We start from the raw sequence: 26,412 nt of genomic DNA on the forward strand, positions 1-26,412 counted from the left end.
AAATCCTCCTATGGTTGTGACTGGAACTCTTATAGTTATAGATGGAAAGTCATCTTAGCCCTCGTATAATCGACTAGTAATAGTAACCCCCATGATTAAGTACACTATATTTATATTTTAAAATCTCTTTTTGAACCCCGCTTAATACCAAAATTGTCCTTTTAGACTTAATACCAAAACTACCCTTTTAGACTTAAATTTTTTTCCCTTTTAAGTCTCCTAAACTCAATATTTTAATTACTAAAATATATTTTCCTTACTTCTTCCATCAACCGGCAACTATTGAGTACAAAGATATGTATTCCTAGAAGAATTCCTAGGAACTCCACAGTGAGTTTATAACTTTAAGTTTAAGAAGAACTAACATACTTAAGGTAGATAATTGTAAAAAAAAAGGAAAAAGATGAAGATATGAAAAATCATATCTGGATTTAACCAAAAAATATAAATAAGATAGAGAAGTGAAAAGTAATTTAAAATGATACACTATGAGTTTTAAATGTTATAAAAAATAAATGGAAGGAAGATGTAAAATAAAGTAGGGGTGTACCTAGAATTTGTAATATCCTTTATAGTAATTTTACTTAAGGTTAAATTTGTCAAAGTGAGGGCTGAAAATGACTACCCTTGGCTAAAATCGTAACTCTTAATAAATGAAGCATTATAAAAAGAGATTAAGTATGATAAGTTTAGGAAGAATGAAGTAATTTTTAGCCCCATCAAATTTAGAAGCATTCTCATACACCTCTATTACTGTTAAAAGTTTCTCTTTAAATTTCATTTAATACCGAAAATAGTCCTACTTAATTTGATATCTTGTTTGCACCTATTTTCCCAATTTCAAACTTAATTTAAGATTTTTGTTAATACCACTTCTCTTTACCTTTTTCTTCTTTAGATTGAAATTCAAATTCATACTGTTGTTTTATTACTTTTTCTATAACTTTAATAATATATTTTCATCAAACAAAGAGATATTTGGGAAAAAGAAATAAATAAATTGTTTCAATGATTTAGAAAATATAAAGTTTGGGTTTATGTAAGAATTAAAAGTTGAAAATATAAACTAGAATATAAGTGTATTTAGAAATTATTATGTCATTCCTAATCATTTTTATTAAGGTCAAACAAATCACATATTTTCATTAATGGAGGTCAAAAATCACATCCTTTAGGAAAATAAATGTAGTCTTCTTTATCTTAGAATATGTTGATTCCCAAACGTGGTGACTTCAATACAATATTCTTTTTAAAGAAAACACCATTTGCCAAACGCTAACCCAATAACAGAAACAACCACTCCAATGAATCTCTAAAAAGTCTCATAAACTTTGGCTCTGATCCACTCATGGCCACAGAAACTCTACTTTCAGAAGAAACTGTAGATGGGTCTGTCGACTACAGAGGCCGTCGGGTCTCCAGATTCAACTCCGGCGGCTGGAGATCAGCCTCTTTCATTATAGGTAATTAACATAACTTTACTCATGAGTGATTAAGAAGAAGCAGTATTTATTACATGTGTTTGATAAGATAGAATTAATTATTATTTCAGGGACTGAAGCGGCGGAGAGATTTGCCTATCATGGAGTACTATCAAATCTTATAACATATTTAACGGGGCCTCTTGGTGAGTCCACGGCGACGGCTGCTGAGAATGTGAACTTGTGGTCTGGCACTGCCACGCTTATTCCTCTTCTAGGAGGGGCTGTAGCTGATTCTTTTCTTGGGAGATATTATACCATCCTTCTTGCTTCCCTCATCTACATCTTGGTTAGTTTCTCCTTTCTCTTTTGTCTCTCTCTTTCGCCTGCATCTGCAACTACTCTGGGGAGATATTTACTGTACATTTTTATGAATTGCTAAGAGAATTTGAAGAAGTTGTTGATAAAAATATACTCTTCGCAATTATTTATGAGTCAACAAAAGTTTGATTTGGTGAAGAATAGAGGGGTTTCTTTCTTGCGTGAACGTAAATACAAATTATTTTCTTTGGTATAAATTATAAGCGTGAAAGGCATTGAGCAATTATTTTATTTCTTCTTTTATTTTAACAGTATTAAAGTAAGGTCACATTTTTTTATTTTATTTTATGAGTAACGGTACAAATCTCGAAAATTAAAATATTTATTAAATTATTACTATATTTTGATTTTATATCACTTGAGATGAGAATTTTAAAATATTTTTAGGAATGCCTAATGTTATTTATATTTTATTGGATTTAAATATGATTGATATTTGGTCTTTGTCAAAAGAAAAAAACTTGGCTTACGGGATCTAAAATGTGACTTTCTGCCCAAACATTTTTGACAATGTGTAAAGACGCAAATGTCCTTTCTTGGTGTATCAACTTTCCCAGTTTTTCTATTATTAACTTGTATGACACTGTTGGTATTGAGGGTATAATTGTCATTGCATCAATATTATTCGAAAAATTTGCGGGTCAAATTACTTTCAACCGAAAAGGAAAATACTTAAATCACATTTTATAATGTCAACTTTGTCCTCCTTCATCAAATTATTGAGTTTTTTTTAATCCCTACGGTTTTTTTTTTAATAATTAAAAAAGAAAATAAGTTTAAGTCAAAATAATGAAGTACGCATTGAAAAAAAATTAATCTAAAACAAGGTTTTATTTGGAGTGGAAATTAGGGATATTCTAATAATTGCATATCTTGATTATACTTGCTATTTTTAATTTGTCCAAATTAGTCATTTTATAAAAGGATAAAACTAGAATTATTTTTAAAAAAAAAAAAAAAAAAGGAGAGAAAAGATGAAAAGGGGTCTAGTAAGATAAAAGGTTAGAGCAATACCATCACTCAAAAAAAGAGCAAAGGACATGTTCCCACCCAGGCAAGTTTTCACCCTTAGTTTCATTTATTCCAAATCCCCACCCTTAAAGTAACACAATCAATGAACTCTAAATATGTAGGGGTACAATTACCAAATTACCCTCCCTTCTTCTTCTTCATCTTCCCCTCCTCATCTCCACTGCCACTACCGCCACACAGACACCGTTGGTTGTGGCTTTTTTGCAAACAAATGGTGGGTGCCAATGGGTGAGTGGAAAATGGTCGTTTTTTCAACAATCTAATCTCCCAAAATGCAACAAATCAACTTCAATCAATGGCCAAACAAAACCTCCTGCAAAATCACTCCCAAACAACTCCAAAAATCAAATCAAAGAAACCAAAAGTGAAGAACAAACCATTTTGAAGTTCCTTCACCACTCCCGCCTCATTGACGCGCCATCGCAGTTCCTTCGCTACTCCCATTGTCGCCGGCGACTTTTGAAGTTCCCCCGCAACAACCCCACCTAAAACCAACCCACCACCTTTCCTTTGTCGCAGCAAAACCCATTCGCGAATGGCAGTTCGTGTGATGCTTGCGCGTGCAAAGAAGGTCATTGCGCCTTATCACCCCGCACCTCCCGCTCTCATCCCCATGCACCCCTAAGTCAACCTCACCGTCCAACTGCCGCCGAATACATCTCGAGTGCCTTTGCGTAACAAGGTTTGTTTTTTCGATTAAGATTTGATTGGTGAAGTTGATTAAATACAGTTTGTTGGGAGTTTGAAGTGTATTCGTGCTGTGGATTAAAGTTATTGGTGTTGGTGGTGGATTTGGAGGCAAAGAGGAAGGGTGGCGTTTGCACAAAATTTTGATATAGATATTGTAGATGCAAAAAATCTACCGTCATGAAAATAGGGTCTGATCCCGTGAGGTTGAAGCCACTGACAATCCGCTAGACCTGAACATATGAAAGGGCAAACGTGAAGCTTCCTGAAAACATCGGGGTGGTGTTTGTCGTAGGCACTCTGACGCTCAAGTCAGCGAGGCTGAAAGAGATTATTTGATAAGAATTAAGGAGATGAAGAATTACCAGGAATCTTGTTGGAAGCTAGGACTACGGTGGAGGTGTCGGGTTCTTAGGAGTAAGAACTTTAGGAGCAAATAGATGGTTTTGAGTAACGTAGATTGACTATGGGAGATTCCATGCCTAATGAGAGGGCAAACCTCTGTTTTTATAGTGAACCCAAGGGGTTGGAATCCTAGTAGGACATTGAGTCCTCTTTTTTGGGAGATAATCTCTATCAAGAAAGAAATATTATTTCTTGACCTTATCAGACTAAGTTTAATAGTTTAAATCAGATTTGGAATCTTAGTAGGTCACTAAGTCCTATTTTGGGAGATAATCCATATCATGAAAGAGATATAATTTTTTGACCTTATCAGATTAAGTTTAATAAGTTAAATAAAATTTGGAATCTTAGTAGGACACTAAGTCCTATTTTGGGAGATAATCCCTATCATGAAAGAGATATGATTTCTTGACCTTATTAGATTAAGTTTGATAGTATGAGTAAGATTTGGAATCTTAGTAGAAGAGGAAATAGAATGGGATTCTGATTTCCTATTTATATACTATTGCAAGCTAATGGGTTGAAACCCAGTTTAGCTTAGCTTATAGGATATTCTAACTCATAGAGTGGGTAGTTCACAAGGTGATTTTAAGCGTAGGCCCAATTGGGATAGGGTTGAGGCCTTGGGCCGTGACATGTTTATTTCGTTATTGTGCCTCGTCAAGCCCAAGACAATTTTTAGCCCTAACAGTTAAGCCCCCACTCTCTAAGTTAAAGAGTATTTAGCCTAGAGAGAAGATCTAATCGAATGAGTGCAGACTGAGCGGATTAGTGATAACAGCTCATTAGGTCGGATGGATCTTTGTGTGGATTGGGTCGATGACTTATCGATTTGAGGTGCAAGTCCTTCAATCGGTCTGGGCCGATTGAATGTGTAAATCTATAAATTGGTCTGGGCCAATCGAAGGTGTATACTTATGAATCGGTCTAGGCCAATCGAAGGTGTAAACTTATGAATCAGTTTGGGCCGATCGAAGGTGTAAACTTATGAATAGGTCTAGGCTGATCGAAGGTATCAACTCATGAATCGGTTTGAGCAAATCGAAGGTATAAACTCATGAATCAGTCTGGGCTGATCGAAGATGTAAACTCATGAATCGGTCTAAGCCAATCGAAAGTGTAAACTCATGAATCGGCCTAGGCCGATCGAAGGTGTAAACTCATGAATCGGTCTAAGCCAATCGAAGGTGTAAACTCATGAATCGGCCCAGGCCGATCGAAAGTGTAGACTTATAAGTCGGTCTAGGCTGATCAAACTTGTAAACTTATGAATCGGTCTGAGCCGATCGAAGGTGTAAACTGATGAATCAGTCTGGGCCATCGAAGGTGTAAACTCATGAATCGTTCTGGGCCGATCGAATATGTAAACTCATAAATCGGTCTGAGCCGATCGAAGGTGTAAACTCATGAATCGGTCTGGGTCGATCGAAGGTGTAAACTCATGAATCGGTCTGAGCAGATCGAAGGTGTAAACTCATGAATCGAGCTAGGCCGATCGAATGTGTAAACTCATGAATCGGTCTGGGCCGATCGAAGGTGTAAACTTATGAATCGGTCTGGGCCGATCGAAGGTGTAAACTCATGAATCGGTCTGGGCCGATCGAATATGTAAACTCATGAATCAGTCTGGGCCGATCGGAGGTGTAAACTCATGAATCAGTCTGGGCCGATCGAATATGTAAACTCATGAATCGGTCTAGGCCAATCGAAGATGTAAACTCATGAGTCGGTCTAGACCGATCGAAGGTGTAAACTCATGAATCGGTCTAAGCCGATTGAAGGTGTAAACTCATTAATCAGTCTGGGTCGATCGAAGGTGTAAACTCATGAATCGGTCTAAGCTGATCAAAGGTGTAAACTCATGAATCGGTTTGGGCCAATCGAAGGTGTATGCCAAGTGGAGCTTGTATGGAGTTTACGGTCGAGTCGGCGTGACTGACTTATAGTTGAAAGTTGAAACCTTTGAAAGCTATGTGGCCTAGTCGGCGTGACCGACTTTGTAGTTGAAAACATTTGATTGAAGCTGGAGTAGTGGCATACATGGCATGCATGTTTTAAGTAAAGAACCAAATGGAGAGTCAATATGCATTATGTGCATGTGTTATGGACTGAATGAAGAGTGAGCTAAATGGAAAAATGGGCTACATATATTTAAGTAATGGCCGAATAAAGAAAGATCTAACCAAATAGAGTGGTTGTTAAAATGAGATAATGACACATACTTTTCCCCTTCAAGTGCTGCCACCCATGCTTGCTGGACTGAGTGGAGAGAGGGGTGTTACTTTCTATGTCGGAGCTGAACCAGTTGAAGTTGAGTGGGCACATGATTCACTTTTGGGTTGAACCAAATGGGCACGTTGATATTGTATGTGCAGACCCAAATATCATCGAGTGGACTACTCATGTTGTTTAGTGGTGCTCAGTTGTAGTGGGGAGTGGAAAGTTTGCAAACAGCATGGAGCATGAAGGCTTTTGTGACAGGTGTGCTGGAGATTGTGATGTGAAGGTGGTTTGAGTTGATATGTATTGGTTAGGAATGGGAGATGGTTCGAGTTTGGAGTTTTGGAATACGATGGGGTAAGGAGATTAGACGAGAGTGGGGTGGCGTCACTTAAGCAGGTTTTGTTTGGGGGGTTTCTCTTCGTGTTTAGTAGATGACTTTGGATGTTTTGAGAGAATTATTGCTGTGTTTTTAGGATTTAACTGTATGATTAGAGAAGCTGTTAGGGCGATTTTAGGAGAACAGGTAGACGAGTTTTGGGTTTCAAAGTGATGGCAAATCTCAGTGAAGTTGAATTGGGATTGGATCAAGGTTGGTCGAGTTTTGAGTTACCTTCTAATAGGGCGAAGGTCTTGGAGATGCTGGCGTATTGCGGCATCTTCTTGAATGAACAAATTGACTGGTTTTATGGCGGATAATGCATTGCAAAGCTCTGATGACGGTGGCGGACCACCTGGTGGTTTGATGATTGAAGTGAAAAAATGCGTGTAGAGAGGTTAGAGACAGAAGCTATTGCCTTATCTGAACAAAGGATTAGAGAAGAGAGATTGTTGAAGCAAAGTCAATGAATCAAGTGGTTCAAGAACACCACTTTAAACTCTGACACATTATTATTTTATTATTAATTTACAACAATAATATGAGCTTCAAGGTCTTATACTACCTACTGAATGGATATAATATAAAATAAATTATGATATGCCGAATAGATATAATGTGGCATGTGAATAGATAAAACAAACGAAGAGAAAAAAAAAATTCTTATCGTGATGGGATTTTCTAATTAACATTTTCAATCAAAAGGAGTTCTGTGTCGCCTCCCATGTTGTAAGTCGTCGTTGGCAGATGATTGTCAGGGCCCCACGGTGGGTGCCAAACTGTAGATGCAAAAAATCTACCGTCATGAAAATAGGGTCTAATCCCGTAAGGTTGAAGCCACTGACAATCTGCTAGACTTGCACACATGAAAGGGCAAGCGTGAAGCTTCCGGAAAACACCGGGGTGCTGTTTGCCGTAGGCACTCTGACGCTTAAGTCAGCAAGGCTGAAAGAGATTATTTGATATGAATTAAGGAGATGAAGAATTACCAAGAGTCTTGTCGGAAGCTAGGACTACAGCGAAGGCATCGAGTTCTTGGGAGTAAGAACTTTAGGAGCAAATAGATGGTTTTGAGTAGTATACATTGATTATGGGAGATTGCATGCCTAATGAGAGGGCAAGCCTCTGTTTTTATAGTGAACCCAAGGGGTTGGAATCCTAGTAGGACATTGAGTCCTCTTTTTTGGGAGATAATCCCTATCAAGAAAAAAATATCATTTTTTGACCTTATCAGATTAAGTTTAATAGTTTAAATAAGATTTGAAATCTTAGTAGGACACTAAGTCCTATTTTGAGAGATAATCCCTATCATGAAAGAGATACGAGTTCTTGACCTTATCAGATTAAGTTTAATAGTTTAAATAAGATTTGGAATCTTAGTAAGACACTAAGTCCTATTTTGGGGGTAATCCTTATCATGAAAGAGATATGATTTCTTGACCTTATCAGATTAAGTTTGATAGTTTGAGTAAGATTTGAAATATTAGTAGAAGAGGACATAGAATAGGATTCTGATTTTCTACTTATAGATTGTTGCAGGCTAATGGGCTGAGACCTAGTTTTGCTTAACTTATAGGATAGCCCAACTTATAGAGTAGGTAGCTCACAATGTGATTTTAAGCATAGGCCCAATCGGGATTGGATTGAGGCCTTGGGCCTTGATATGTTTATTTCGTTATTGAGTCTCGTCAAGCTCCAGACGATTTTTGGCCCTAACAAATATGATTTATTATTTTTGGATAAAAAGACCTAAATAACCCTTAACTGTTATATTAAATTATTTTTGTTAATTTAATGGTGGAAATTTGGAATAAATGAAACCAAGGGTGGAACATTGTAATTTCACTAATTTTGTGCGGGAACATGTTGTTTACTCCTCAAAAAAATTAATACGAATTTAATGAAAATAAATACATGTGCTCCCCAAAGTAGGGAATGTAGTTGTAGGTTTCATAAATGTGTTCGAATTTTTTAGTCAAAATTTTAATGTATTGCAGGGACTAAGCTTGTTGACGCTTTCGGCTTTCTTAACATCTCTCAGTAATGTCAATGGCCAAAACAATCTTTCCACAGAATCATATTCTCCCCAAACAGTCATATTTTTCATCTCCCTATATCTCGTTGCTGTAGGGCAAGGTGGGCACAAGCCTTGCCTTATGGCATTCGGAGCCGATCAATTCGATGGAAAAAACTCAGAAGAAAGCAAATCCAAAAGCTCTTTCTTCAATTGGTGGTACTTCAGTTTATCTATAGCTATCATGTCGTCTCTCGTGGTGGTAGTCTACATTCAAGACAACATTAATTGGATCCTTGGATTTGGAGTTCCCTGTGCAGTAATGGTAGCTTCACTTGTTATTTTCTTGGTTGGAACTAAGACCTATAGATTTACTGTTAAAAGGAATGAGAAAAATCCATTTGGAAGAATCAGTCGAGTGTTCGTTGCAGCAGCTAAGAATTGGAAAACTTCTTCTTTAGTGATGGGTAGTGAAGATCATGAAGCTCGAGCTATCCTCCCTCAACAAAACAATTCTCAGCAATTCAAGTAAGAGAAATAACTCTATTAGCATTAATGGTAAATGGATTTTTAAATACAATTTTCTAAATATTTTTAGACACAATTCAAGTAAGAAAAAATTCCTGACTAGTCCTTGGTCGGATGACAATTTAATAGATAAAATCTCCTTTGAAATAATACTTCTTTGATCCAGGTTCCTCAACAAAGCTTTAGATGAAAAAGATGATTCGTTGGAAGATGGGAAAATGTGCAGCCTGAATGATGTTGAAGATGCCAAGGCATTATTAAGGCTTGCACCCATATGGGTCACAAGCTTGGGATATGCCATTGTGTTTGCTCAGTCCACCACTTTCTTCACAAAGCAAGGAGCAACCATGGACAGAACAATTTTCAAAGGCTTCGTAATTCCATCAGCTTCGCTTCAATTCTTCATCGGTGTTTCCATCGTCCTCCTCATGCCAATCTACGACCGCATGTTTGTTCCCATAGCAAGAGCAATAACCCAGAAACCCTCCGGAATCACAATGCTTCAAAGAATCGGAACTGGGATGCTTTTATCAACCATTTCCATGGTAATTGCAGCATTAGTCGAAATGAAAAGGCTTGAAACCGCTAAAGAATATGGACTAGTTGATGAGCCAAATGCCATAATTCCCATGAGTGTGTGGTGGTTGATTCCTCAATATCTCTTGCTTGGGCTTGCAGATGTGTTCACCATAGTTGGTCTTCAAGAGTTTTTCTGTGATCAAGTGCCCAAAGATTTGAGGAGTTTTGGTCTCTCTCTTTATTTCAGCATAATTGGAGTAGGGAGCTTTTTAAGCAGCTTTCTTGTGTCGATAATAAATAAAGCTACAGGTGGAGAAGGCAGAGAGAGTTGGTTTGCTAATAATCTGAATCAGGCACATCTTGATTACTTTTACTGGTTACTTGCTGGACTTAGTGCATTAGGTTTAGCTGCCTATTTGCATTCTTCTAAGTCTTACATTTATAAGAGGGAAGATAATGTTAATTAGGTTTTTTTTTTTTTTAGTATTTGAAAAATTATCAAATATATATATGAAATTAACTTTAAATTTTAAAGTTTGTATATCTTTTTATATACTTAGAAAGATAAATATTGAGGTCATCATTAATATATTAGATTATAAACATTTCAAAAATATATATTTTGATGCATTATTTAAGGGATCGAAACATAATAATGAAATTACAACGAAAATATGATATTTTACCATGAAAGCTAGATAGATCTTTGAATTTGGAGATGATCATATTTGTATTGACTTGATAACTTGCTAAATTTTATTTGCTGTGTTTTACATTCGTCATGCTCTTTCCTCACCTTTGTTTAGGATTAGTGGTAAAACTTTGATAAATGGAGCAAGCAATATGTTCTTATAAGGCCAACTCGATGATACTATTTTGACGGCCTAAGATAAAAACCTAGCCTGTATTAGGCCTGGCCTTGGCATATATAACACCCTTAGTACAGGCTTGGAAAATCAAGCTCGGGTTCTACCAGGAAAGCTTAGGCCCAGGTATATCTTAGAAGTTTTGTGAAAATACATATAACTTCCTATCTAAAATTACGTGAAACCCCCACATAATATTTGTAATACCCAGTCTTACAAATATTATTATAATTAATTATTAAACAACCTAGTTAATTAATTGAAGAGAAAATTCATAGATTCAGTTTAACTCATTAATTCATACCCGGATATCGATTGTCTGGAATAGATCATTTTTTCTTGTCTCGGGTATACAATTAGAAGTAAACAAGAGATCGAGAGAATTTTTCAAAACTAAAAATATTATTAACTTTCTCTGATTACAAATGTACAAAGCTTCTCTTTATATAGAGAAGTTCAGATTTCAAAAATTTTGAATCCGTAGATAAGATAAAATTTTACAAATCACAATGTCAATCACAAAACATGTGATTTGACTTTTAGCCTAATAAACATACACATGTAACTAAAAGAAAATATAGAAAATGTCATGGGGTCCACATGTCTCTCATGTTTAAAACAAACTAACTTATTACACATGTAACGTATTACATATGACACAATATTCAAGATTGCCTTTAAATATGCTGCGTTAAATTTCGTCGGCAAAATCTTGACGGTCCACGTATTATTTCCGCCTGTTGGATACACGTCAGCGTATTACGTGTTGGACATTTCCGGTTGTCTAAATTTCCATCTTCCAGATTTTATCAATCCTTAAAGTTATCCACTTCTATAAGATCAATAAAATCTTTTAGAGTCGTATCTTCTTGGGCTTCCTTTCGTGGGCTAAGACCAACCATAGAAGATCAATAGTTCCTTCCATTAAAGCCTGCTTTGGTAGATGGGTTAAATCGAACCCTTCTAGTAGCATTCTCAATTGGGCCTGTTAAAGCTTCTAAGGCAGCTACCTCTGCGAGATTCCTACTGGTAATAGTAATCCAATAAATTCTCGACAAAGCATATCCTTGAAGAGTGCAAAGATAGCCTCTCTATTCTTCAAGTCACCTACAGTATCTAACAGACCCGTACCAGCTTCTAGACTTCTCCAAAAGCTTCCTGCAGCTCCCTGCAGTGTAGATCTTAGAAATCTGTAAGTATCACTGAGTCCAAAATTCTTGTTTTGGATATGAACCCAGTTAACAGTTTCCCATGCTTCGATTGCATCTGTTACATTCGTAACACAATCGATGTTTAGGAAACTTCCGCTAGACGGTATCTCCACCATTCTAGGTACTCCCCGAGGCATAAACTCCGACCTTATCCTCGTGGGATAAGTTTGTTTATATTCGGGTTTAGAGATTTCCTTAAGGAATCCTTCGAAAGAATTTAAAGGATTACGAATTCCTTCAAGGGGATCATCTTTAAACTCAGATTCCCTAAGTTTCGAGATTAGCTCATCGAGCTCCGCCTTTTTAGGACCTGGACTTGGAATTGGTTTAAATCCTCCAGTTTCGTCTCCTTTCCTTTGTTTCTTCATTTCTTCCTCATAATACCTGCTAATTCGCTCAGCATTCGAGGGAGAAATTTCCGGAATATCAACCTTCCGTTTTCCATCCATTTTAGAAACAAAATCTTCTTCCTTGACACCTTTCATAAAGAGTTTTTCTGCCTTTTCCCAATCACCTTGGGTTTCTTTGGCCACAAACTGTGCATATCCTGGAGGCAATCCGAGATATTTTGCTTGCAAACTAGCTGCGAACTGATCCAAAACATCCTGACCACCCATGGTTAATCTGAATCAGGTCTCAACTCAGTTGCAAAGTCTGACTCTTTATATGATGTAGGATCTGGATCCAGCTGGGATTCGCCGTACCAGTAAGGAATTACCGCCTCAGCTTTTTCCAACCACTTATTCCGAAGCTCTAGCTCAGAGACTTCAATGGTGGAAATCCGGCAAATAAAACACAAATCTTGTGCACCCTTGACTAAAAGCCTTTTGAATAGCATCCAAAAGTCGCTTTACACCTAGCCAAGTCAGATACTCTTCTCGAATATCTGGGTTGTTTTTACAGAGGTCTAACACAACCCGTTAACTCTTGTTCGGTATATCCTTCAATAGGCCACACTTGTTCGATGTCACTTAACACCAGAGACATCTCCTATTTTACCGGCTTAGTAAATAGTTAGAATAGTTTCCAGTGTTTTGACCTTTTGAGTACAGAATTAATCTTTTCAATTTGGTTCCAATCTGGGTTAATTCTTCGTTTAGAGCAAATATATTAAATAACCAACAACCCCCTGTATAACTGGATCACTCTTATAAAGTAAAATTTCAAAAAAAAAACCCTCTTGACATCAGTTTGAAGCCCGAATTCAAAACCCATGCTTGGATTTTCGAAAAGAAACCCGGGCCGAGCCCAATGAGCCCAGCCTGGGTCAAGGTTATTACATCCCTGCCTAGGAGCTGGACTCTCACGTCGGAGTCTTCTGCCACCTAGGTCCCCCGCCCCTCTTGGGCTGAGCCGGTGAGGCCTACTTTAGGCTTGTTTTAGGCCTTTATTTCCTATTGGACCATTATTATGGAATGGATATTGGATGACTCACGTGACGTCACATTTTACCATGTTAGCCCTAATACCCATAAGTCCATACAATATATATCAACTAGTTTATATGTTTGATTTAATCAAATGTTTTCGGACACCGAGATAAAATTGATGGTCATAACAAATATCTTCAAACAACCAAAATCTTTTACTTGAAAACATGAAAAAGCCAGCGAATCTGACATCCAATAACAACAAAACAAAGAAAACCAAAAAACAAAATCAAGGAATCAGCATCACCGTTACCACATGTACCAAGATATAAAGATATCATTTTTATTCCTCCAATTAGATTTTGGTCTTAGATGATGGCCGCCGTTCCTACTTCTCCCGACGCAGCAACTCCGCTTCTTGAAGACAGAATTGATGGGTCCGTCGACTGCAAAGGCCGCCAGCCAACAGACGCACTTCTGGCCGCTGAGATCTGCATCTTTCATTATTGCTGTTGAAATGGCTGAGAGATTCGCCTATTATGGGATTGGTTCCAACCTTATTACCTACTTGACGGGGCCATTGGGTCAGTCCACTGCCACGGCCGCAGAGAACGTCAACGCCTGGTCAGGCACGCACGCTTCTGCCTCTTTTAGGAGCATTTGTTGCTGATTCTTTTCTTGGACGTACCGTACTATTGTTGTTGCCTCCCTCCTACTTACATTCTGGTTAGTTTCTTCCATTCCTCAATTGTGGGATTTGTTTCATCGTGGAGAAAGCTGGTTTTTTTTTTTTTTTTTTTTTTTTTTTTTTTTGCTACCCTGAAGTCAAGCTGGTTGATTTAAGATGAGAATTCTTTGTTTTCTTTAGTTTTATTTTAATTTGTTTTCTCTAGTTTTATTTTGTCTTAGTCTTAAGCATGGTTGATAAAAGCTATAATGTTTCCAAATTGATCAGAGGAAGCCAAGTCATCTTCTTCTTTTATTTTATTTTTTTCTGTAGAATAGTGAAGCTTAGATTTTCATAGTTAAAATCTTGCACCTTTTGTATGATTTGTTTTGTCAACACAGTGCTTTCAAATTAGTTTGCGTTTAGAAAGCAAGGGTTTATTGCTGGGTTTTGTGCTCTTTCAAGGTTTTCGGTTTTGTTAGTTTATGCCGTGATGATGTCAATGTACCAGCAATGTTGGTTTAATTTCCGGGGCATATTAAATTATAAATTCGCTAATTACTATTCAAAAACAATCTGCTCAATATACGTAGATGCTTTTATTAGCTTATTTGTTTTATCAATTTGCACCAGTTGGAAGACAAACTTTGATTGCAAGTTTGGAAAATCATCGGAATTCTTTTGCTAGTTAAGAATTTAGATTTTGAATAATACCGGACATAAGAAAGCTGAACGCTAAAGTATATTATATTTTATTTCGTGGGAGAAATGCCATGAATATTTATTTTGATTTACTGAGAAAAAGTTGAGTGCATTCTCTTACCAAATTTCTTTCATATTTGCGTTTTCACTGTACTGACCTGAATTTGTATGATTTTTAACAGGGACTGGGCTTGTTGACTTTATCAGCTGTGTTGCCATTGCCTGACATTCGATTGCCAAAACACAAATAAAATCACTCATGTTCTCCTTATCATTCCAAGTAATTTTATTCTTCTTCTCTTTGTACTTGGTAGCGCTTGGGCAGGGAGGGCACAAGCCTTGTGTTCAGGCTTTGGTGCGGATCAGTTTGATGGTCAAGATCCAAGGAATGCAAGCTAAAAGTTCATTCTTTAATTGGTGGTATTTTGGAATGTGTGGGGGAACCTTGGTGACACTTTTAATCTTAAACTACATCCAAGACAATCTCAATTGGGTTCTTGGATTTGGACTCCATGTTTATTGATGGCTATTGCCCTGTTTATTTTCTTGCTCGGAACCGAGACTTATCGATTTAGCATAAAATGATGGGAAAAACCCGTTTGTGAGAATTGGTAATGTTTTTGTTGCTGCGGTTAGGAATTGGCGAACTACGCCTTCTGCTATAGCTCTTGAAGAGGAAGCTCGTGGGAACCTTGCCACATCAAAATTCTAAGCAATACATAAGGAAAATATTTAAATCATTCGAGATTTAAAAGCAATAAAGGCCACAAACATCAAGTTAGTTTTCTCTGAAGAGATTTGATGTCTGAAAATTTAATAAGATCTGTTCATGCACAACATCAACTTATCCTGCAAAGTAACTTGAAATAAATGAATATTTATTCTTCAAGGATCAAATTATCACGTAAAACTAATCACTTTGTTTTGTTTTGTTATGGCATTGACATGTTATATATAATTATATATTTATGGTGCTGTGAAATTTCATTTTCTGCTTACCATCAGAGAAACATTTACTCATCAATACCATGAAACTTGTACCCATATATTACTGATGCCACCATAAAGAGATCTCTTATTAGTGGAGAAGTACTCTGTTCTTTATTTGTTTCCACGACTCTTGCTTCTTTCTGGTGGTTCTAAATTTTTAATCCATTGTTTTAGAACATTTTATGCAATCAATTTATCGCACAAAAATCTTGCAGGTTTCTCAACAAAGCCTTGCTTCACCAGATGGTTCAAAGGAATATGGGAAGTTGTGTGGCATCAGTGAAGTTGAAGAAGCAAAAGCATTTCTCAGGCTTGTTCCAATATGGGTTACAAGCTTGGTGTATGCAATCGTGTTTGCTCAATCTTCAACTTTCTTTACAAAGCAAGGAGTTACAATGGACAGATCAATTGCACCAAGCTTTACGTACCAGCTGCTTCACTTCAATCCTTCATCAGCCTTGCCATTTTTCTCCATTCCAATCTATGACCGTGTTTTTGTTCCAATTGCAAGAACCTTTACCGGGAAACCTGCTGGCATTACAATGCTTCAAAGAATTGGAACTGTATGTTTTTATCTGTTTTTGGTCGTGGTGATTGCAGCTTTAGTTGAGATGAAGAGACTTAAAACTGCTGAAGAATATGGACTGATTGACAAGCCAAATGTGACAATTCCAATGAGTGTGTGCTGGTTGATTCCTCAATATATCTTGTTTGGTGTTGCTGATGCTTTCACCATGGTAGGTCTTCAAGAATTTTTCTATGATCAAGTCCCATCTGAATTAAGGAGTGTAGGTCTCTCACTATACCTCAGTATCTTCGGTGTTGGGAGCTTTCTTAGCAGCTTTCTAATATCTGCCATTGAGAAAGCAACTGGTGGAAATGGCCATGAAAGCTGGTTTTCTAATAATCTCAACAAGGCACATCTTGATTACTTCTATTGGCTTCTCGCTGGACTGAGTGTTATAGAATTTGTAGTCTACTTGTATTTTGCAAAATCATACATTTATAATAAAGGAAGCACAATATGAATGGACTGCCCTGTAAGGAATGCTGTTGTTGTGGCTAGCTAGCAAGCATCATGAGGTTTCTTTTGAATATAACAGCTATTGATGCAAGTAGTAAGAGATTTAAGGCAAGTGAGAATTGCTCAAAAAGAGGAAGATTTATCAAACAAAAATGAAATGACAAGTTATTGATGGTGGTCAAGGGTCGGCAGCAAACTGGAGAACTGAGTTTACATACCCATCCAAACCCGATAAATTAGGGTCCCATTCATTTAATATTTAGTGCTATTACCCTTTACTTCACCTGAGGTTTGGATTTCTGTCAAACACCCCCAAAACTAAAATAGAATTCCAAGGATTAGATCTTAATAGCAGGACTGCAGGAGGAAGAAAGGAATGTTGATATGTTTTTGTATTGGTTCAATGTTTCTTTTGTGCATTTTTATATTATAAGTTTTGGAAGAGTACCACCTGTGTTTTTTGTAGGGGTGTGCAAAACCGGATATCCGATCTAGATGGAGAGTTTTCTAATCCGATCCGAATATTCGGATCGGGATAAACTTTGATTCGGATTTTGGCTGATCCATTTTTTCGGATATTCGAATTTGATCCAAATTTAATAAAAAAATGTTTATTAAAGTCAGCACATAGGAACCTTCCTTACTCTTTCCCATCCAATCCCCCAATAAAACTTCATGTTCTAGTTCTTGTTATAAGAGTTGTTGTGAGGGTATTTTAAAAACAATAATACTATACCCACAAACTTTTCTTATTAATTTTTTCTCATAAACGCACATGCTAATTTGTGATTAGTCAACTTATAATGGGTCTCGTTTGCTCAACAATAGATCTCGTCTACCCAAATACGAGTTAATTAATTGCAATCAGCCACGTCAATGTTTGTGAGAAGTTTGTCAGCTTATCTCTATTTTTTAAAAAAATTAAAATACCCAATCTCACTTCAGATAGATAACTCTTTCCTAGGCTCTTTATAAAGGAGAGTGAACTAAAGAAAGAAGGCTCCCATGCGCACGAGGCTTCATAACCCAAGCCAAAATCAAGAAATTGACCTGGAAACCAATTGACCGGGTGCGTACACGCGACAACTCGTACAAATCCACCCAATTGGGCCTTGTTTGTGAGTGCGGGCTTGGCCCTTTTCGTTATTTTTTACTTCTGTCAGGGTTAGTTACTTCTGTCACCAATTAAACCCCTGGTAAGGTGCTGGTAATGGGTTTAAAAAATGTAATTGTTTTTGCTTATTATTTTGAAGAAACTTTTTGCCTGCACTAGGCAGGCTTGACACGTTGTGTTGGGTACCACGTTGTGGTGGTCATGGATTTCATTTTTTCCTGTTTCTTGTTTGAAAATGGATGGATCTATTGATTTGGTCTAAAAAAATAGGTTGTTGGTAGGATTAATTTGTGTTGCTCTATTTGAAAATGGGTTGTTTGCTAGGTTGGCGTGTTTTACTTGGGCTTAAAAAACAAAGGGGAAAACTCAGAAAGTGCTTAAACTAAAAGAATATTCCCTATGATTAAATTGGGCCTCCCTTCTAGGGCAAAATGTTTGAACAAAAAATTGAATTTATATATATATATATTTTAGTGATTGAAATAAAATGTTGGTAAAATTTTTAAGTGATTAAACATATCTAAGCCTTGGCTTACACTGGAGAATTTATATGGCCTTAACTGTGGATAGTTAACTAGCCATGTTCTAGGTTTATGACTACATTTTAGAGTGGATCTATTGACACCTCGCTAGTGTCAGACTAAAGAAATCATTCTTTTTAATAAATTTTATAATGACAAATTTATTCGTATATTAAATTACTAAAATTAACTTTGATTTTATATTCTTAATAAATACTTTTTGACACCTCACTATTATCTCATAAACACTAATTTTTTCTTTTATGTTATTTAAATCATTTTTAGAACAAAATAGATAGTTTAACTGATGAAGAAGATTTGTAATTGGATATATTATATTACAAGTAATACCAAAACGAGAAAAAATCAAAAACCCACCCAATAGTTTCGGACAGTCAATTCGGGTGAAACTTTGACGATTTTAAGCAAGCTGCACTCAGTTGTTTCTGAAATACATCAAAATCCCCCCAAATTGGTTACAGCATTACAATATTCCTTAAATGCTCATATATGAATTATGTAAAAGACTAATAACACCTTTTTTTTTTTTTTTTTTTTNAAAGAGGAATCAAGCAGAAAATTGTTAATTTGGCAGGGAGGCAGCTGACCCTCGAAGTCAGTATTCTGGGAGGTGACTGACCCTCGAAGTCAGCCTTAGTACCATTTCTTTTATTGCACTTTCTGTGTTTATTTAGTACATTTGCTTAGTGAGTACTGATAGAGCAAGGCTACTGGAAGTATTGTTCTAGTTGTAGTGTTCTGTGCAGATATTAATAGAATTGGGCATTTTATTGTTGATTGTGAGTGACTGGTTGTGTGTTGTGGTATATTCTGTGGTATTGCTGGTGTTTTTGCAGGACAGGTTCTATCATATTCTGTCAACAAATCTTCAATTAAGTTTTTCACTTCCAGAAAAGATGAATTCCCAGTAATTCTTCTTGAGGTCGCTCGTGTTCTTCAAAAATTTACAAAGCTTATGGGTTTCTGTTCTTCAGACTTATTCAAACTGTTCTTTGTGCCACACCACACGAGTTGTTTGGCAAACTCTTCTATTAAAATTTTTCCAGAAAGTTGTAAAGGGAAATGGTTTTTCTAATTAAGATTGAACGCACTGTGTGAGTGTAACTTTCTTTAACCTCATTTTGTTTCAACCATTACTTCCCATAGCAATAAAGCTTAAGACGCCGGGGTATTTGCACCGAAAATATGTACCGGCTTACGTTTTCTCTAACTCACACCAGTAATCCAGATGCGTGATTAAACAATAAATATTTTTCTAGTGAACAGCCGTCCATACATGGACTTCCGTCCATATTATATGGACGGGGTCCATTTACTACGGTCGGACGTCCCCATTTAAATGACACCCGTCCATAAGTAAAATGGAATAAAAATTTTTATAAAAATTAAGGACGGCCATTCATATGTTATGGACAGTTGTACCTAAATATTGGACGTCCCTTACTTTATTTTGGTTTTACAAAACTAAAGAAAAAATTTGGACTAACGGCCGTAGTAAATGGACCTCATCCATATAATATGGACAGGAGTCTATGTAAGTGAACAGCTGTCTATATTTAATGGACGACCGTTCACTAGAAAAATATTTATTGTTTAACCAAGCGTCTGGATTGTTGGTGTGAGTCAGGAGAACACATAGGCCGATACAAATTTTTAGTGCAAAAACCCCGATGTCCGTAGCTTTATTGCTTCCCATAGTTTTCCATTCTAATTTAATATCTGTTGATGCTTGATTCTAACACCAACTAAACGACACGTGTGCAACGTTGATTGGTCAAGAAGCACACGTGATTATGGATAGAGAATACGAAATAAATGCAATAAGAGCTTTTAAAGTGGTTCGGATGCTAAGGTAGCAAGTCCTACGTCCACTGATTTATATTGATATTGTGGGTCAGGTCGCAAAAGCGAACCGACTTACAAATGATTGAGAAAGTAAATATGCAGTTTACAAGAGAGAGAGAGTTCAAGTGTAAGAATGGCCGAATCCCCTTAATGAAGGGGTTTTCCTCTTTTTATACCCAGTTGAATGCATGTAATCATCATTAAATCCTTGGGTTGGTGTGATTCTCAGGACATAATCCGGCTTTACGTCTCATTGCCCATTTTCCAAGCTGATTTCACGCGATTTGGAGCAGGGAAACGGACACGTGGGAGTCCCACGGCGCTTGGCAGGCCTGACATGCACTTACCACTCTGACGGGAGCAGGTCACGCTTTATCACGTGACTCCACGTCAGCCCTTGATTTTCCAGGCATAACAGAAGTCCCCTAGTTTTTAAGGTTTGAGGATCAAACCTTGGAAACTAAGTCATGCCGCGATTGGAGGTTCTGGTCGCTTCGACCTGAATGGGAGAAGCTCGGGACAGGGCCCTTGGCGAACACGACCTCGCACAATTCTTTGCCTAAACGACCTGACAATCTTCATCCTAGCGACCTGGATTCGTCGGGCGTTCCTTTCCGTGCCTTAGGGTTGGAGATTCAATGAACCTGGTTCTGTGCTGTCAGGCACTCTGCACGCGTTAAAGCATCTGGTAGGCTCATTAAAGGCGTTGTGTGCTGACCCGGCGTCGTTTTGACAGCATTAATTATACGACGCATTTGAAACGACGGCCCTTATCACGGCATTTAATGCGATGTGGGGCGCATTTAATGCGGGGAGAGAGAGAAAGCTGTCGTTTCGGTTCCGAGAGGTGGTAACCATCGATTTGCAGTCCATATAAAAGCTCACATTTTTCAGATGACGCCACCAAAATTCCTTTTGCCTCGAGTGACAAGCCTTTGCAAACCGAGAGTTCTTGTTTTCCGATTGGCGTCTCTCAGATATCTGAAACAAGATTCGGCCTTGGTCGCGCGTCCCAGAAGGTAAGATCTTTCTTCTTCCTCCTTTGTGTTTGGTTGGTGGGCAATGGCGTTGGGTCTCCCGGTGTTTCACCAGAGACGCGACGCCATCGTTGGATTCGAGCCGTGGATGGCGGCTCGAGTTACTGTTAGGGTTTAAGGGATTTGTCCCATGCCGCCGTGCGGGATATGCGATGGCTAAAATGACCTGTTTGTCGGTGTTACAGACTGGAATGGAACCGTCGACGTCCAAACCCGAGGAAGCGGCCAGCTCATCCTCGCGGGATGTTCCCGAGGACGCGTCCCTTGATGTCTTCTCGGTTCTCACCCAAGAAGAGTTCAATAGGATAAAAAAGCAGTTTGACGTCCGCGTAGAGGTGTTCCTCAACCACACCCGGTCGTCACGGCATCCTTCAGATGGCCTTGCTGCGATCTCCGAAGAGATCTTCAAGGGTGGAGGGATGATTCCCTTCCATCCTTTCATCAGGTCGGTACTGGATCACTTCGGGATCGCACCGATGCCGCTGACGCCAAACGCGTATGTCATCGCCGTCGCGATGTACATCGCATGCTGCGAGAGTGGCTTGGGAGAGCCAACGGTGGTGGAGCTCGGCATCGCCTACTATCTTAAGAAGAGTAGGGACAATGATTCGTATTACTTGTCCCGGTGACCTACCATCGCCGAGGGGATACATAGCTATCCTAGCAACGCGGGGGCCTACGAGACAAAATTCTTCTTTTTCTGTTATGACGGCTACTACCGCTTTCAGGAACCAAGTAGGTTCTTCTTCACTAGGTTCATTGTCTGTTCGCATGCTTTATAATAACGACCTGATTTCTTCTTTTGCAGTTAATAGAACGACCAGCCAAGACTTGCTTGACGACCCAGATAGGCTCGTGTCTTTTGGAGTCCTTCCCGAGGAAAGCCGAGACGTGAGGAAGCTCGTGACAACCGCGAACTTGCAGAAGTACGGTTTTATCAGTGACAACGCGTCTTTAGAGCCCCTAGAAGGTAAGTTACACTGATTTCTTTCTGGTCGTAGAATAATTTTGTTTACTAATGTACTTGCATGCAGCAACTATACCTTCGAAGGAGTCCGAGCAGCCTCGCCGAACACCGTTCGTCTTCCCTCGATCGAGGAGAGAGAGAACGGCCGAAACTGCTCGTCCCATTCTGGCACAATCGGTGCGAACAATCGCGCCTCCCCAGCCCCATCCTGTACAAGAAGCGACCAGGACAGAACAGGTCGCTCAGGCACCACCTGCTCACCCAAGGAGGAAGGCTCCGGCCCAAAGGTCGAAGAAGAGGAAGCAGATTCAGGCCGAAGAGTCGGAGACCGAATCTGAGGAAGAACCTTTGAGGTCGCGACAGGAATCAAGGAGGTCGGGTAAGGAACCCGTGAGCGAGGCGATCGCTGCCGACAAGGCGAAGGACGCACCAGTGCTGGACTCATTGTGGAGTCTGCCTGAATACCTACAGCCGATAGTCTATTCTCTACTCGAGTGTAGGCTATCGGAGTCGTATGAGGAGTTAGCTGATACGGGCGGCGACTTGATGACCACGTCGTTCCAGCATCTAAGCAAGGTAAACGAGCTGTATTTAAAGTTTCATTCTAATTCATATCTTGCTCGCAGGCTTTGCTTGCGATGAGGATGTCTATGGAGAAGACACGACTGGGGGCCGCGAAGGGGGCAAGCGACCTAAAGGAGGAGGTCGCGAAGCTGAAGCAGAGCCTGGAGTCCGTCAAAGCGGAGAGACACAAGCATTCGAAGCGGCGAACTGGTATCTGAACCAAAAGGATGCTGCTTTGCGAACAGTGGACTTCCAAAAGGCAGAGCTCGAGCGACGTGCGGAGGAAGTGAAGGAACTTCAAAGGACAACCGTCAGGCTCTCTAAGGAGGTCAGAGAAAAGGACCAGGAGATCCAGGCGACCTCCATATGGGCTCAGCGAGCTGAACAGGAGAGGGAGGCCTCCGAAAAGGAAAGGCAAGTTCTTGAGGCCGAACTCCAGGAGAGTCGGGAAAAAATCGCTTCTCTGACTGAAGAAATGCGGATTCAGTCAGAAGAGGTGGAGGATAAGGCCGCAGACTAGGCAATCGGGTCTATTTATTCCCTACGATCAAAGAACCTAGATCTGAACATTTCCGACCTCCCGGAGGGGTGGCAAGAGGCCTTGCGGATTCTGGCAGAGGAAGACGATCAAGCAGCAGCGGCCACCCGACGATCCGACCAGGCAAGGGGTTCTGGTCCTGTTTCGAAGGATCCCCCCGACCAGCCATAATGTAACGAGCCTGACTCCATTGAGATTGGGTCTTAATTTTTGTTTGTACATAAATGAAAATACATTTTGCTTTCAATTACTGTTCGCCTTTTCATACATAAGTACAGTTTACAATTCAGACTTACATAGGCAATTACAAATTCTTACACGCGAACAGAACACATGCGAACTGTTTCAAGCGAACAAAGTAATACTTTTACATTAAAGAAGAAACTAAAAAAAACTGAGAGCTGAGTTCGGGATTACTGATAGTATGGCTGGAGGTGCTCGGCATTCCAAGCTCGGGGTACTCTGGAACTGTTCAATCTTTTGAGATGGTAAGTCCCCGGTCTAATCACCTTATCGACCCGGTACGGACCTTCCCAGTTAGGTCCTAGTACCCCCGCACTTGGCTCCCTGTTTCCAAGGAGAACTTCCTTTAGCACAAGGTCCCCGACCTGGAAGTCTCTTCGCTTGACCTTTGAGTCGAAAAACCTCTTTGAACGCTGCTGGTAGGCTGCTATCCTTAGCGAAGCCTTGCTGCGGTGCTCTTCAACGAGATCCAAACTTGCCCTCATAAGTGCTTCGTTTTCGACCTCATTGTACAAGTCTCTCCGAAGAGAACCAGTTCCCACCTTTACAGGGATCATTGCTTCGCAGCCATAGGCTAGCGAAAAAGGGGTTTCTGAGATGGAAGTTCTTGGAGTTGTCTTGTACGCCCATAATACTTCGGGGAGATCGTCACCCCAATTTCCTTTGGCTGCCCCAAGTTTGGCCTTTAGAGTGTGCTTGATGGTCTTGTTGACTGCTTCAACTTGGCCATTCGCTTGCAGTCTGGCGACTGAGGCGAATTTTTTATGGATGCCTAACTCGTCGCTGAACTGCTTGAACTCCTCGTTATCGAATTGCTTTCCATTATCCGAGATGAGGGTGTGGGGAATTCCGTAGCGGCACACTATATTCTTGAAAACAAAGTCTTTCAGCTTTCTGGTCGTGATCGCGGCTAGCGGTTCGGCTTTCACCCATTTTGTGAAATAATCTACCGCGACCACGGCATACTTGACCCCTCCCTTTCCAACTGGCATGGGACCGATAAGGTCGATCCCCTACATGGAAAATGGCCAAGGGCTAGACATCGTTATCAGCTCGCGAGAGGGGGCTCGCAGAATGTTCGCGAACCGCTGGCACTTGTCACATTTCTTGACAAAATTGTGCGTATCTTCTTGGATTCGAGGCCAATAATATCCCTGACGAACAACCTTGCTCGCAAGAGATCGGGCAGCTGTGTGGTTACCGCATATCCCTTCATGAATTTCCCTCATGATGTAGTCTGCTTCTTCACTGGTTACACATCGGGGGAGAGGGGCACTGAATCCTCTCCTGTACAGCTGGTCCCCGATGAGCGTGTAACGAGCAGATCTTGTTCGCAGGACCCTTGCCTCGACCTTGTCGCTTGGCAAGGTCCCATCCTTGAGGTATTGGACAATGGGAGTCATCCAGGAATCTGGTTGAGCCACGTTTACGGTCTGTTCGATCGAGCTGATAGTTGGAGCATCGACGAAGCGAACATGAATGTTATCTGGAGCCTCTGAATCTAATGATGAGGCTATCTTTGCTAGGGCGTCTGCTATAGAATTGCTATCGCTGGGGATCTGAGCGATTTTAAAGTGCTTAAACGACCCCAGAGCGGTCTTAGCCTCTTTCAGGTAGTGGACCATATTCTCTTCCTTGGCTTGGTATTCTCCTAGAATTTGGTTGACGACCAGCATAGAGTCGTTGTAAATGCTGATCGCGGTTGCACCCATTTCTTTGGCAAGTCGCAACCCGACGAGCAGGGCTTCATACTCTGCCTCATTGTTGGTTGCCTTAAACCCGAACCGCAGAATACCATGAATTCGAGCCCGTCGGGGCTTACAAGGAGAAGACCCGCACCAGCTCTTTTCCTGTTTGATGACCCGTCGACGTAGAGGTTCCAGGTCGACAGGTTCTGAATACTTTCTTGCACGACTTCGCTAGGCTGTTGCTCGCTTGGGAGATAGGAAAATTCTGAAATGAAGTCTGCAACAGCTTGCCCTTTAATGGTCGGCCTGGGCTTGTACTTCAGGTCGAACTGGCTCAATTCCATGGCCCATTTGAGCAGTTTACCCGAGGCTTCTGGTTTCTGGAGGACCTGCCTGAGAGGGTAATTAGTTATTACATTGATTGTATGGGCATGGAAGTAAGGTCGCAGCTTTTTGGACGCGATTAGCAGAGCAAAGGCTAGTAGCTCTATTTCTGGATACCGCATCTCGGCATCCGATAGACGCTTACTTGCATAATACACTGGCCACTACGCCTTTTCCTCTTCCCGTACTAAAGCTGCACTAACCGCGAACTGGGAGACGGACAGGTAGATGAGCAGGATTTCCTGTGGAAGAGGCTTAGAGAGGAGAGGTGGCTTCCCAAGGTGTTCTTTTATACTCTGGAATGCCTGCTCGCATTCGAGAGTCCATTCAAATTTCTTATTGGCCTTCAGGACATTGAAAAATGGTAAGCAGCGGTCTGTTAGCCTTGATATGAAGCGACTAAGTGCCGCTATTCGCCCATTTAGACTCATGACCTGTTTTTTGCTGGTCGGGCTCTCCATATCTAGCAGAGCTTGAATCTTTTCGGGGTTTATTTCTATGCCCCGCTGATTAACCATATACCCCAGGAACTTTCCTGATGATACCCCGAACGAACACTTGAGAGGGTTCAGCTTCATTCTGCAGAGTCGGAGTATGTCAAACATCTCAGTGAGATGCGCAATATACTCTGAGGCGACCTGGGATTTGACCAGCATGTCGTCCACATAGACCTCCATTGTCCTCCCGATCTGGTCGGAGAACATTCGGTTGACCAACCTCTGATAGGTCGCGCCCGCATTCTTGAGGCCGAAAGGCATGACTTTGTAACAGTATAGCCCCCGGTCCGTAATAAAAGACGTATGCTCCTCGTCTGGCCTATACATCGGGATTTGATTGTATCCCGAGTATGCATCCATGAAGCATAACAGCTCGCGCCCCGAGGTGGCATCAACGAGCTGATCGATTCTCGACAGAGGGAAACTGTCTTTCGGGCAAGCCTTGTTGAGGTCGATGAAGTCAACGCAGGTCCGCCACTTACCATTTGGCTTCTTTACCAGGACCGGGTTGGCAACCCAGGTCGGGTAGAGAGCCTCACGAATGGATCCATTTCGGAGAAGGTTCTCCACTTTTGAT

At 40.0% G+C, this 26,412-nt stretch overlaps 1 protein-coding gene across 1 annotated transcript; it reads left to right on the plus strand.

The window, feature by feature from the left end:
- The first annotated feature begins 1,226 nt into the window (after window positions 1-1,226).
- Window positions 1,227-16,436, plus strand: LOC116125878 (protein NRT1/ PTR FAMILY 5.10-like). The gene is given in 7 exon segments (XM_031411593.1): window positions 1,227-1,463; window positions 1,553-1,770; window positions 8,523-9,067; window positions 9,234-10,050; window positions 15,608-15,812; window positions 15,815-15,863; window positions 15,865-16,436. Coding segments are annotated over 7 exon segments (2,505 nt in total). The 5' UTR covers window positions 1,227-1,348; the 3' UTR covers window positions 16,421-16,436.
- Window positions 16,437-26,412: the final 9,976 nt, after the last annotated feature.

The sequence above is a fragment of the Pistacia vera genome, unplaced genomic scaffold (genome assembly GCF_008641045.1).
Source record: "Pistacia vera cultivar Batoury unplaced genomic scaffold, PisVer_v2 Contig173, whole genome shotgun sequence".
Lineage (NCBI taxonomy): Eukaryota > Viridiplantae > Streptophyta > Magnoliopsida > Sapindales > Anacardiaceae > Pistacia > Pistacia vera.